Source organism: Meriones unguiculatus, chromosome 19 (genome assembly GCF_030254825.1).
Source record: "Meriones unguiculatus strain TT.TT164.6M chromosome 19, Bangor_MerUng_6.1, whole genome shotgun sequence".
NCBI lineage: Eukaryota > Metazoa > Chordata > Mammalia > Rodentia > Muridae > Meriones > Meriones unguiculatus.
This window is the reverse complement of record NC_083366.1, coordinates 12,516,897-12,529,479: the sequence shown is the minus strand read 5'-3', so window position 1 is coordinate 12,529,479 and position 12,583 is coordinate 12,516,897. Positions and strand designations below refer to the sequence as shown.

Sequence of the window (12,583 nt, the reverse complement as noted above, 5' to 3'; positions counted from 1 at the left end):
AGAGCAATAGGAGTGTGCATTCACGACCAAGGGAGACCCCAGAGAGCCAACGGGCAGGCACTGCTTCCCCTCTCAGCAGACACAACTCCATCGGTGCCTGAACCCTGCATTAACTTAGCAGAAAGGAAAGTACAGACTAGTCCCTGCTACCATCAAGAGGACTTACAGACCCCACAGCCTGCCGGGAAAGATGCTTCGAATTATGCTTGGTTCTGGGTTCTCCACCGGTTCAGTCACACAGCAGCAGGTCGCTTTAATTTGGGAGTTCTGTGGGACAGATCAACATCAAAAAGAGAAGAAATGGCACTTGGAGGCCAGGGAAAGAAGTGACATCTAGTGAAAGGGAAAAAGAGGACAGAGATTCTGCTAAGAAAAATCCCTCCAAGGTTTGGAAACATCAAGAGAAAAAAAATAGAAAAGACACAAGGTCCTCCATCAACAGAGGAAGCAAGCGTGGGGTGTAAAAAGCCGCTTAGCCTCTTTGATGTGCATGCTTTACTATGTGTGATTCAGAATAATGTATAACATAACATAATAACATAATTAATATAGCATATATGTTCACATGGGATTATTAACAATAAAAGGCAGACAGCACTTAAATCCGGCCTTCTACACATGCTCAGAGCATGGTTTGCCCATAGTTTCTGTCTTCCTTTACAATTCAGAATTGCTTCAGTAAAAGGCCATGTGAGATTGCTTCTCTTCCTATGTTTACAGGCTGAGGAAAGGGGTAATTCCATGAGCAGGAAAGGATGGGGAGTGGAGGAAGATGGCCAGAGACAGAAAGACACATACAACCCACCCAGCATAAGCTGTTAGGCTTACCCTCCTACCCTGGCAATTCCCACTGATCTAACGGAAACAAGTCAAGATCTAGAGCCACAGAAATGTGTGGTCCAGGGAGCACTGGGTTTCCCTTGCCTGGGACAGTTAAACTGCGCACATAAATCACATAGAGAAGGGGACAGGAGTGCAGAGAGTCTGACTTCAATTATTTAACACAGCAAGTCCGACTCCTCCACTTAGCGTAGAGTATGATCCCATAGCTGTTATCTCCTGTCTTGCTTAGTTCTCAGCTACTGCGTGCGTGGGGTGTTGACCTTCACAACCCGATGGACCGTGGGGTGCCTTCCATTTTACATGCCCCTTGGTCAAGGTTCATTCTGACAGAGAAGGCTTCGTGGACACAATGGAAGCATATCTAAGCTTTCTAGAAGAAGGAAGGTTTCAGACGGAGGAGCCAGGACTTCAGAGATGAAAATAATAACTTTAGTGGAACAAGGAACATACAAGCAAGGAGACAGACTACCAAAAATAAATACTTTTAAAAATCACACAAAAGACAGTTCGGGCTGAGTATTAGGTCAAAGGTCTGCCAACCTTATCACTTAAAAGAATGAATGTATATGTATGCATAGCCACATTCCACTCAAAACTGGGGGGAGGGCTGTAAGATTACAAACCCTTACCTTAAAATGCAAACTTAAGCTAATAAACCAAGTGGTTCATATGAACACTTTTTATATGAGTTTCTCATTCCGTTAGAAAATCATCTTTTTAAAGATCTGGGGAACTTTCTTCAAGAAACAGCACTGAAACACACCCCTGCTGCCTCTCCTCCAGCCCTGGGAAACCTCAGATGAATGGGCTTAAAGAACTGATGTGTGGGCAGAGCAGGCCCCAAAGCCAGTAATGTCACAAGTGGCGTGTACACTGCTGGGATTACAAACAAAAACAATTTTGGAATATCCCAGTATTTTTTAAAATGCACATACCTGTATCTTGCACATCCTAGGCTACATACACATGCTTTCTATGTTCTCTCTCTCGTGTGTTCTATGTGTGTATTTGCGTTTATGTGCGTGCGTGCGTGCGTGCGTGCGTGCGTGTGTGTGTGTGTGTGTGTGATGTGTTCTGTTGTGTTTGAGTTAACCTTGGCTGGCTCACCATGGTTCTACGGCATGAGGCGACACTACATGCATATCCTATTTTGCTATTAATTCAATTCTGTGTGTCAGGCATTCATCTGTAAACAAAAAGTAGAACTTGCCTAGCTCAGCTCCTCAGTGAGTAACAGGAAGGTAACTTGGAAGGTAATGGGTTCATCTACCCCATCTAACTGTCATCACTCTCAAGCTGTTATGATCGATGCCCTCCCATTTAACACTATACCGCTAGAGAATTAATATGCTATATTTTAGGTAGCTTCCTCTTTACATGGAACAAGGTCTCAAGAAAAAGGATCCTGAAGTAGGTACATTTTAGGTGGTGAAACCAGCAGCCAAGGAACTGAGAGGAACATGGCTCTTCAGCAAAGGGTGAGATGTCTCAAGAGCCAGCAGGAAATGGACCACAAGGAACATGGTCCATCAGGAGGTACATGGGAGACAATCTCCTTTCACTACACCCCACTGCCTGTGGCCTGGCCTGGGGCTGGACCACGCACACACATGATGACCTCACATGCCTGCTTACTGAAGCCAAAAATAACAACACACTGCCAACTGCAGGCAATTTTTCAAGGTAACCTGACGACTGGGACCAACAGAGAGATATTGTTTAATTAATAGCTGTCAGGCTCAAAAATACTATGTGCATACTTTTTCAACTCCAATCTTTCAAACGATGGCACAGTAACAAGCTGATAAATGTGCACTAATTAAAAAAATAAGCTATTGATCAAAGCCTCTGTGTTATAAATACATTTGTGCTCTGTTAAAATGCAAACAGCAAGTTGTTTTGATATTGTCACAAGATAAATTCATGGCACAGGAGATTTATTTTGCATATCCCTCCTCATACTTTAATTTCATCCAGGCCAGGAGCAGGAAATTTTGCATATGGGAAGACAAATAAGCTATGAAGGAGGGAGTAACTGCAGACCTAGTAGTGACAAGGTCTTGGGAGAGTGGTGAAGGTCAGTCATTCTTATGAGCTGGGACAGTTACGTTTTCTCACTCATCCCAACAGTTCATTATGGCCATGGGAAAGGCTTTCAATTCTTCCCGTTTTTAAAGCCTGCTTTGTTCTCTTCTTTACAGCTGGGCCTGCACACTCTCAGAGTGCTGTATTTTCATCTTCAGTCTGTCCAGTTCACTTACAATGATCCTCAGGATACAGATTCTATTCATCTACCTAAAATTTACAAGCATCGTCCCAACTCTCTATGTACTTAGAACACTACCCTTGACTTAAAAAAAAAAAAATGTTGAAATCACTAAAGAAAATATATAGGCATTTTCTTGTTCACTATAATTTCAGACTCACATCCAAGCTATCACCACTAATGGGAAATCACTTTTTCAAAACTTATATCTGGTCATAATACTTGGGTTTAATATCTGCCTAGCCATTTCCAACACATTAAATGACAAGACAGAGCCCACAGCTAAGATCCCAAATGGCAGCCATAACTGGCAATACCTCAGGAAGAGACCCATGTGCCAGTTAAAAGTTCAAAGCATCCAACCACATGATTTCAAATTCAGAGACCCACACTTACAGAACACTGTCTGAAACAGAGGGCTACCCAATGATTGCAAAGACGAGAGATGCAATCCATATTCACTGCTCAAACTGACCAGGGCTTCATGCTTGACATGTAGGGGCCGGACAATGAGACATGCTGTTGCTTTAAGATGCTTGCAGTGTCTACAGATGGGTGTTCATGCAGGATCACTTTCCAAAATTAAGAAGTCTCCTGTTGAAAATGAATGCCTAGAGATTTTCCTCACTCGTGCTGAAGGTAACCCATGTCACAACGCCCAGCACCCTCCCCTACACAAAGCCGTTTATTAGCGTAAAATCAGCATGAATGTGAGCAAACTGAGGATTTCCCAACTCTCGTGGCTATTTGTAAATTAACATCCCATCGCAGACATGTGCATGTTGAATGCACTGCTGTAGAAATCTCAAATGCACCCAATACAAAACGGTGTAGAAAGTAATACATTCCCTTCTGTTTAGACATACTGGGGAATAAAGAATTGTTCCTAACTCAGGAAAGCAGCAATAATAAATGGTGAAAAAAAAAAATGGCGTGTGGAACGGAATATATATTTCAGTTTTAACAACCCAACATAAAAACCAAATACCTCTTTTGATAAAGATCTATTGTGAATGTAAGAAAACTGCACTATGTAAACGGCGACATAACATGCCCTGTGGTACAGAGCCAAGGCATGGAACTGCCAAAGACATTTCTTCTGACAACAGACTTGTTTTTCAATCTTAGGTACCAGACCTGAGGGTACCTGAATCAAATGTCTGTCTCAACAGTGACCTCCAGTGGACAAGGCATAAAATGATTCAAAGAAATTCCTTTCAATAATGCTAGCATCTCTGAAACCTTGGGACCAAATAAAGAAGCCAGCTGAAAAAGATCCAAAGCTAGCCTTCGCAAAGGATGGCTTTGCAAAGGTCACAGCAAAGGTACTCAGGGACAGACAACTGTGATAAACACTTGTCTGTCTTCTTGCTGTATCCATCCCAGCAGGCAGGTCCGTGGCTATGCCTCCCAGATTGCTGGGAATTATAGTCACCTGACCAATCCACTTCTCAATTTACATCAGTGCCTATTTCATGCTCAACATGTTCTGAGTACTTTTGGGAGATACAAAATGAGAAGATAGGATTTCCAACCTCAAATGAGTAACTTGGACACACACACACACACACACACACACACACACATTTACCTACCCCACACACAGTGAAGGGGAGAGAAGGGAATCTTGACTGAAAACAGAACAGCCCAAGGCCCAGCCCTGTCGCCATCACACCAAAAGAAATAACAGGAAGTGGAGCTCAACCAGAGCAAAGCAGAGCCCCAGAGGTTACCTAGAAACAAACATTCCTGAAGTGGTTTCCATCCCAGCTTCCCCTAGGTGCACATGCTTAAAAGTATCACAGAACCACAATGCAGCATCCCTCAATGACGAAGCAAATCTACAACCACACACTTGAAGTAGAGGTCAAATCCCAGGACATAATGCACTGTTTCTTTGGGGCACTAAAATCCAGTGTGTTGGAAATAAAAGTGAGGAAGACAGGATTTGGTGGCAGATCCTTCACTGGCTAGTCCCCAGGAAACCCTCTGGTCTGAAGGGATGCCCACTTCTCTCAGCACACTGTTTGCTCTCAGGTTTTCACTATCAACTATCTGCTTCCTTGAGCAACCATGAGGTTATTACCAAGATAAACTAGATACAGAAATAATTCTTATTTTCAAAAACAGCATAACATCAGGTTGAAGTTGTTTCACAGTGGCTTAGCAGCTTCCAGCAAGAATGAAGACTTGGCCTCATCCCACAGCTATGAAAATAAATAAATGAATACAACCTTTTAAAGGGCCCAGAAAGAACCCCATGATGTTCTCAGAGCATAACTGGCCATCACAGGAAAAAGGCAGAAGAAATAGAGCAACTTGTTCCTCCTCCACCTCCTTAAACCCACCACAGACTCCAAGCATGTCTGCCAAGTTACTGCCGACATTAATTCCCCTGACAACTTTACCAGAGTCCCTCAACATTGTTCCAGTTTACTTTTAAACAATTTCCTTGTGATGAAAAGGCAACAGCAACAGTCACACCTGGCACTTAGATTTTTCATATTTGTTGTTTATAGTTACAGAAGTCTTCAAGAATCTCCGCTTACAACCCTGGGTGTAGAGGAATTTTAATTTGAAACAGGGTTGTTCTGGCAAGAGATCACATCCAAAGACCTTCTAGGTCTATGTGGTCTGGCCGGAATGCAGACACTCTGTGTGGTGGTGGCACATGCCTTTAATCCCAGGAGACAGAGGCAAGCAGGTCTCTGAGTTCCAGGCCAGCCTGGTGTAGAGCAAGTTTCAGGTAAAGAGAAATTTAGGTCCAGGTGTGTTGGTATGCATCTTTAATCCCAAACAATGAAGACAAAGTTAGGTCATAGAAGGAAGCACCCATGTTTGAAAGTTATGTCTAATTAAAAAGCAGACAAAGTGAAGACTTAGAGAAAGATTTGACAGACTATGCACAGCTCTCAGGCAAATAGACAGGTGACTTAAAAGGGAGCAGCACAGAGAATGAGGGAGAGAAGAGGCCGTTTTAAAAGAGAGAGGTTGAACAGAGAACAAGCCAAAAAATGAGAAGGAACCAGAGGATTAGAACATATTGACAAAGTTAGGTTGAAGCCAATCTAAGCAATTCAGTCAGAAGCTAAGAGAAGCCAGTTTGAATCAGTCCACCTTGGAGAGGAGTTTAAGCCAGAATAGTTGAGTTAAGCCAGCCAGCCAGAGCTCAGAAAAAAAAACAAGAAAGGTGAGCTTATTCAGCACTAAGTATCAGAGGCTGAAACATTCTAGGCCTAGGTTAGACTATGGGGAGGCTAGAAGCTTCCAGTAGGCCTAGGTTAGCAGACAGAAGCAGTAAGTCTCCAAGACAACTATTAATCAGGCGAATAAAAGTTATTTTTACACCTGGGGATGAGGCTCAGTTTGGCAGAACAGTTGCTTCCTATGCACAAAGCTCTGGGTTTCATCCCCAGCACTGTACATACATACATACATACATACATACATACATACATATATGCATACATGCATGCATACATACATGCATGCATACATGCATATATACATGCATACACACCAGCATTGCAAATACATAGACAAAGACACAAACAGCTCATTAAAAAGAAACGTAGATCAAATGTAGATCTATATAAACAAAGAATGAGTTAAGGTAAAATGAAAAGTTACAAAAAAAAAAAATCTAGGTATGGGGTGATGGCTTGGCAAAGTGCTGGCTGTGTAAGTAAGGGGACCTGAGACCATCTCCCCAGCACCCACATGAAGGCCAGCATGGAGGTTTAAGCATCTGTTACGCCAGCATTTGGGAGAGGCAGAAACAGGTGGATCCCAGCCCGCCTAGACAGATAGGTGAGCTCTACAGGTTCAGCGAGAGACCCTGGTGCTGAAAGCAGAGAACAAATGAGGAAGACACCTGGCTTCAAGCTCCAGTGTCTGTGTGCTCATGTACACATACACATGGACACATAAACACACAGCACACAACACATGCACAATCTATACACAGAAACAGTGGACAACCTCAGGATGACAAAGGCCACCCAGGGTAGTCACAACCTCACTTGTATTATATTACCCTACATGGATCTGTCAAGGTCAGAACCTCCCAGAGAAAAAGAACTGTCAACCCAGTGCTGCAGTGATCAGATGTCCCTGATCGCTTAGAAGCAAGCGGTGTCCCCAAACAAGGTCCTGCTTTGTGTAAGCTAGTTGTTCCTCCCATAGGCAGGCAAGCGGACATGTCAGAGAGCAGTGTAATTGGCATACTGAGAGAAAAACACAAATACTTTAGCAAGATGAAAGTAAGAAGTGCTGAGGGGTTTATCTTCTGAGTCCCAGTGGTTTTAATGTAGCCTTGTCAGCCAGTTCCTATTAAACAACAATAGAAAGTGAAAGACACTGATTAGAATAAAAAGTGACAGGAAGGTGGGTTGGGCCACGAACATTTAATACATATTTATATTGCCATCAAATGGACATATTTACTATAAACACTTGAAAAACCACAGCAAAGTCATTCATTTAAATGCCAGAAAAATAGTAAAAGATGCTAATTTGACCTTAGTGGAACAGATCGGGCGTTACTGACACTACAGGATGGCTTGAAACAGAATCTACCAAGACAATTAATTAATGCGTACTGGATTAGGTCAAGAGTGTCTCAAACAGAGGGAGACGAAGCAAACTGAGAAGGGAAGAAGACGAAGTTTGGACTCTTTAACGGCCAATCTGTTTAACAGGCGACACAGTTTACCGTATTTACACTTCTCTAATGTATTGAAGATCACAGGGCTTGGAGAAAGAGGCTGATCCATCAATTCCTAAGGCTTAAGCCTCTGCAGATATGCAAAAGGAGTCAAAGGACAGCTATTGAAGGTGCTTTTGAAAAGATTAGATTAGATCAATGAATCATCTCTAAGAATGCAACGCATCTGACTGTGCCGCATAAATGTGAGTGAACACCTAAGACTGACCAATCGGCCAACACCTTCCTAAACTGCAAACGTGGACTGTCAGAATTCCTGCTGAAAAGTCTGAGGGAATTCTGAGCTCCCGTGGTAGCACATCTTTCCAAAGCAAAACTGCAAAGCTCCTCCGAACTGGAATTGTGGTCAAAGACAGCAAGACCAGATTGCTAGAAAAACAACACAGTAACACATTACTTGTTACAACAGAGATTACATGTGACATGTGGGTCTCATTTTCAGCTTTTACAGTCACTGCTACTTAAACATGACAATGGTGCCACTCCACCTTTTCTTACAAACGTGCGCTTTGCGTAAAAGTGAGCTAATCCGCCTGTTTGTAGCACACTAGGGGCCTCCTTCACTGCCGCTCTTCATTCTCAATAATCAACAGCTCCGTGACATTGCCTCCAGCTATGTATACTGCACATACACACATACACACATAAATTCGCAACACAAATCCCTCAACATGACACTCTGCTCAACTCCGCTGGACTCGGAAAGCCCGCTAACAAATGCCTGCCACGTGATCAGAAAATCATTCAAGTCTGCAGGAATATGGCAAGTGGAAAGAAGTGACAGTCAATTAGGAATGAGAAAGAAGAGTGGGTCCCTGTCATTAAAACCCTTAAAGCCTCAGTGCCAAAAAGAAAATGGCCTATCATTCACTTTCCGTATTCCTCTCAAGACACATATTAATTCCACGGCATGTGGATTACTCCCAAACACCATGGGTGCCCGAGAGAATCCCACAAGGGGCCCAGGAACCAGTCTCAAAAAAAAAAAAAAAAAAAAAAATGAGAAAAATACATTCAACTTATACAATTTTATGAGTTGTTCACCATCTATAAAGCAAAGACAGAAAGCATATTCGCCAATGAAATCTTCCCCATTGGAGGAAGAAATGTAGGAGAAAACAATGACTTTTTCTCTAATCCGGTTTTGTGCCGTTGTTGAGAGCTGGGGGTCGGGAGACCAGTACTGTGCTAGCAGCTGTTGAACACCTGGTTGAAGACATGCTCTCGCCTCAGCTACTCCTCCTGAGGATCTGGGACTACAGCTGTGCACTGCCACCCTCAGCTCAGCAGTTCTCTCGTGACATGCTAACCGTGGGCCAGGCATTCGCAGGCAGCACAGCACTTAACACCTCCTTACGGGGAACTACCGAAAGACACAGGCTAGGAAAGAATTCTCAAAGTAGAGGCAAACCCAGCACACACACCGAGAAGGGGACAAACGTATCTTCATTGTCACCTAAATAACCTTTAATTTTTTTTTTTCTCAAATGATCACTTGTCATTACTTTCTTTAACGGAAATAACAGAATCAGCAGTATGGTAACACACTGTAAAAGGGAAGCTGAGTAACAAGAGAAATTTGACTTACTTGTTAGCTTGTTGTGACTGAGCACCAGTTGTGTGATATGGGCCAAGGAAACTGGAAAAGAAAGAAACAGTCAGGAATGTCTGCAATGGCACTTCCTTCTCTTCCAGGCAGGCTGCAAAATTATTTTCAAAGGTTGAGGCAATGCCACTCAAGAAGACAAGCTGGGATTCATGTAAACTGTCTGCTGAGTGTTGAACCAGATGAAGAAGGCATGCAGTCAATGGTGCAATTAGCACAGCAAGCTGGAGCTAATGAGGTTCGTGTCACAGGATCAGACATTACAAGGACCGCTTAGCTTCGCGTGGCTATCACCTGGTCAGCTGGCCTAGCGTGAACCGTTCTCCTCAATACGGTGTGTCTCCGAGGAGCCACCCGAGACCGCAGAGAAACCCCCAGCCTCGCCTGTGCTGACTGAAAGCGTCATATCAAACTGCTATCAGCAGGCCACAGCTGGAGCCCCACTCCCACCAACCATCCTGGAACTCCTCTGCACATGACTGCAAGATCAGGGCAAACCTCCCTGCCCACACTGGGTCCTCCTTTAGACATAATGTAGTTGCTGCGTCGAAGCACTGAGTTGGAATGTTAGTGTTTGCTAGCTTTCAACCTTTAGATGGAGGATCCATCTGTTTCCCTCATGATTACAAAAGTTATCCAAGAATAAAGGAATAAAGTGAACACAACAGTTGAAAGTGAAAGAAAGGGAAGGGGAAAAAGGAACTTGCCATGTTCCCCTTTAGGTTCTAAAACTCTACAGGGCACTCAGAATTCTATGCTTATATTTAAAGAAAGCAGTTTAAATTTTCTTCCAATACTCTGTCTCTCACTACATTCTTTTAATGTAGTCAAAATTTTTGCTTAAAGAGATGATAAGAATAGATTCCGGCATGCTGCAAAGACAGTGAGTATGTGTTGCCCCTAAACATAACCTTTGCTCTATTTTTTGTCTGTTTCATTCCATCATAGATATAGAAAAGTTCAAAATACAAACAATGATAAATCTTTCTAGCCTGGTCCACTGAGACCAAATTGACACCCTAAAAACTTTAGGGAATACATGGGGGATGGGGGAGTGGGGAGAGAGGGAGTCCTACACGACCATCAAAACCAAAAAGTTAATCTTACATATCATGGCCAAATGTAATCTCAGCTCCCATTCAGTAGACACCCCATTCATCTATAAGAAAGGGCGAGGCTTGGATAGCTCCATTCTTAACGTTCCTGAGCCTGAATCTGGGAGTCCAGGGTTCAGTTCCCTGCACCTTTCAAGGCAGTCCCTGGAAGTTTAAGAGTGGCTCAGACTGTGGCTCAGAACTCAAACAGAGGAGAGCACTGAGAAAAATAAAATGAAACAAATCACCTACAAGAAAGGATCCAAATCCACACTGCATGGCACTGCGAGCCCTTTCCTGTCAGGGTATCTCTTGTCCTTGATGTCCTTGGCCTTGGCAACTGAAAACTGCAGGCCAAATCATTTTGCATCATGTCCTCTCTATAGTTGAGATGAGTCTCCCCCTCCCACTCACCGGCCACTCCAAAACTCCCATGTGTTAATGGCACAGTCCCCAGGGCAGCAGTACCCGGACCTTCAGAAGGTGGGGCCTTGATGCAAGTCTTGAGGCCACGGGAGTGAAGGCAAGAAGGCAGCTGTGAGTCTGGCCTCCCCTATTTCTCTCCGTGGTTCCTGGCTTTGGGAGTTGGCCTTTATTCCAACACGTGCTTCTACTGTACTATACAACTTCGCAGGAGAGCCCAACAAATGGGTTTGCACAGTCCTGGACTTGAGTCTCCAGAACTGTGAGCCAGAAGAAACTTGCCTTGACTCCGGAAGTCTCCCTCCTCAGGTAACAAGGCAAAGCACCTGTGATTCAGCGCCTCTGCCTGAACTCTCCCGTTTGTTGACTCTCATTAGTTTGGTTCTGCTTCTGACAGGAGTATGGTACCAATGCGTTCTCACTGCACCCTACCCAGCAGTCTGGGTGATAATGCCCTACCATGTGGGAGCTTCCTGTGACCACACGGCTGCACTGTCAATTTAGTCCTTCGTAACTAGTAAGGAGGGAGGGAGGGTATACACACCCATGCCCTGTTCCTCACCCAGCTTCCACCTTTGTTGTTTTTCCATTCCCAACTGAAGCAAGTCTCCCTCCCACAAGGCATTTGTTAGTGACCGCAGGCATTGTTCTAACAACTGTGACTACTAGAAAAATCTAAAACTTGTTACATCATTTTCATTAAGTATTTATTAGACAGCAATGGTCTAGCTCACTGAAAAATGTCTCCGGGAACCTCAGGGCACAGAGCTACAGCTCCAGAGTTTAGGTTGGCCATGACCAGTCAAAGAGGAAAGGCACTCAACATGCTTACGCAGGTGTTCCTAGAACGAAAACTCCTCTCACACACCTCTTGATGGTTCACAACACGGAAACAAATGCGTCCTATACAACTAAAAAGTCTCCCTAGATGGCTACACTGGGTCAGTGTAGACTTAATATACAATGCTTGCCTGCGCTTGCTTTCTCCTCTTGAGCTGTATAGCCTACGTCTTTATTAAGTCCTAATGGGAACCGGCGCTGGGGACAGGACATGGTCATCTCTGCGACAAAAACCTTCTCGCAGCCCTCCTCCCAGTCTGGCTCCTTCCTCATTGGGCTCAGATGCTGACCACAACCTTTCAGATGCTCTCTTCCTGTGTGGGTTAAGATACACCACACTGTAAGGCTGTCCTCACACTGCATCCTCCCCCACACCCCACCGGAATGTCTCTGTTCAGTCCCATTTAATGGCCCTAGCGGGAATCCCACGCGACTGACATCTGAGACCTCAAATGCTGTGGCAAACCTCACACATTTTTACTGGTAAGCAGTCAGATTTTCTTGTCTACCAGATAAAGTGATCCTCTGTTTTGGAGGTGTAAAAGTTTGACATGACAAAAATCTCCAAAAACTCCCTTGCACAGAAAAAGTCTCACAGATGAATCCGTTAAGATTATGTTCCACTTTGTGTGAGAGAGAATAACAAATAGCAGGGATTACACTAGGCAGGTAGTTATTCCAAGCATATACCAAGCAGCCCAGCGACTCCTTGGGTGCCTGAACCTGGTCCCCACCTTGTCAGGGCTAAATGTTTGTCTTCTCACATGCATGTGTTGATGCACTGA

The 12,583-nt window shown here is 44.0% G+C and overlaps 1 protein-coding gene across 2 annotated transcripts in view; it reads right to left on the bottom strand.

The window, feature by feature from the left end:
• Rsu1 (Ras suppressor protein 1) overlaps positions 1-12,583 on the bottom strand; it is a 173,902-nt gene that overhangs the window by 137,589 nt on the left and 23,730 nt on the right. Inside the window, exon 3 of one of the 2 annotated variants that reach the window (XM_021648483.2) lies at positions 9,424-9,474. The exons of the other annotated variant lie outside the window; for it this stretch is intronic. Within the exon in view, the coding sequence (XP_021504158.1) occupies positions 9,424-9,474 (51 nt within the window). The remainder of the gene's footprint in view (positions 1-9,423; positions 9,475-12,583) is intronic. 2 annotated transcript variants of the gene reach the window in all.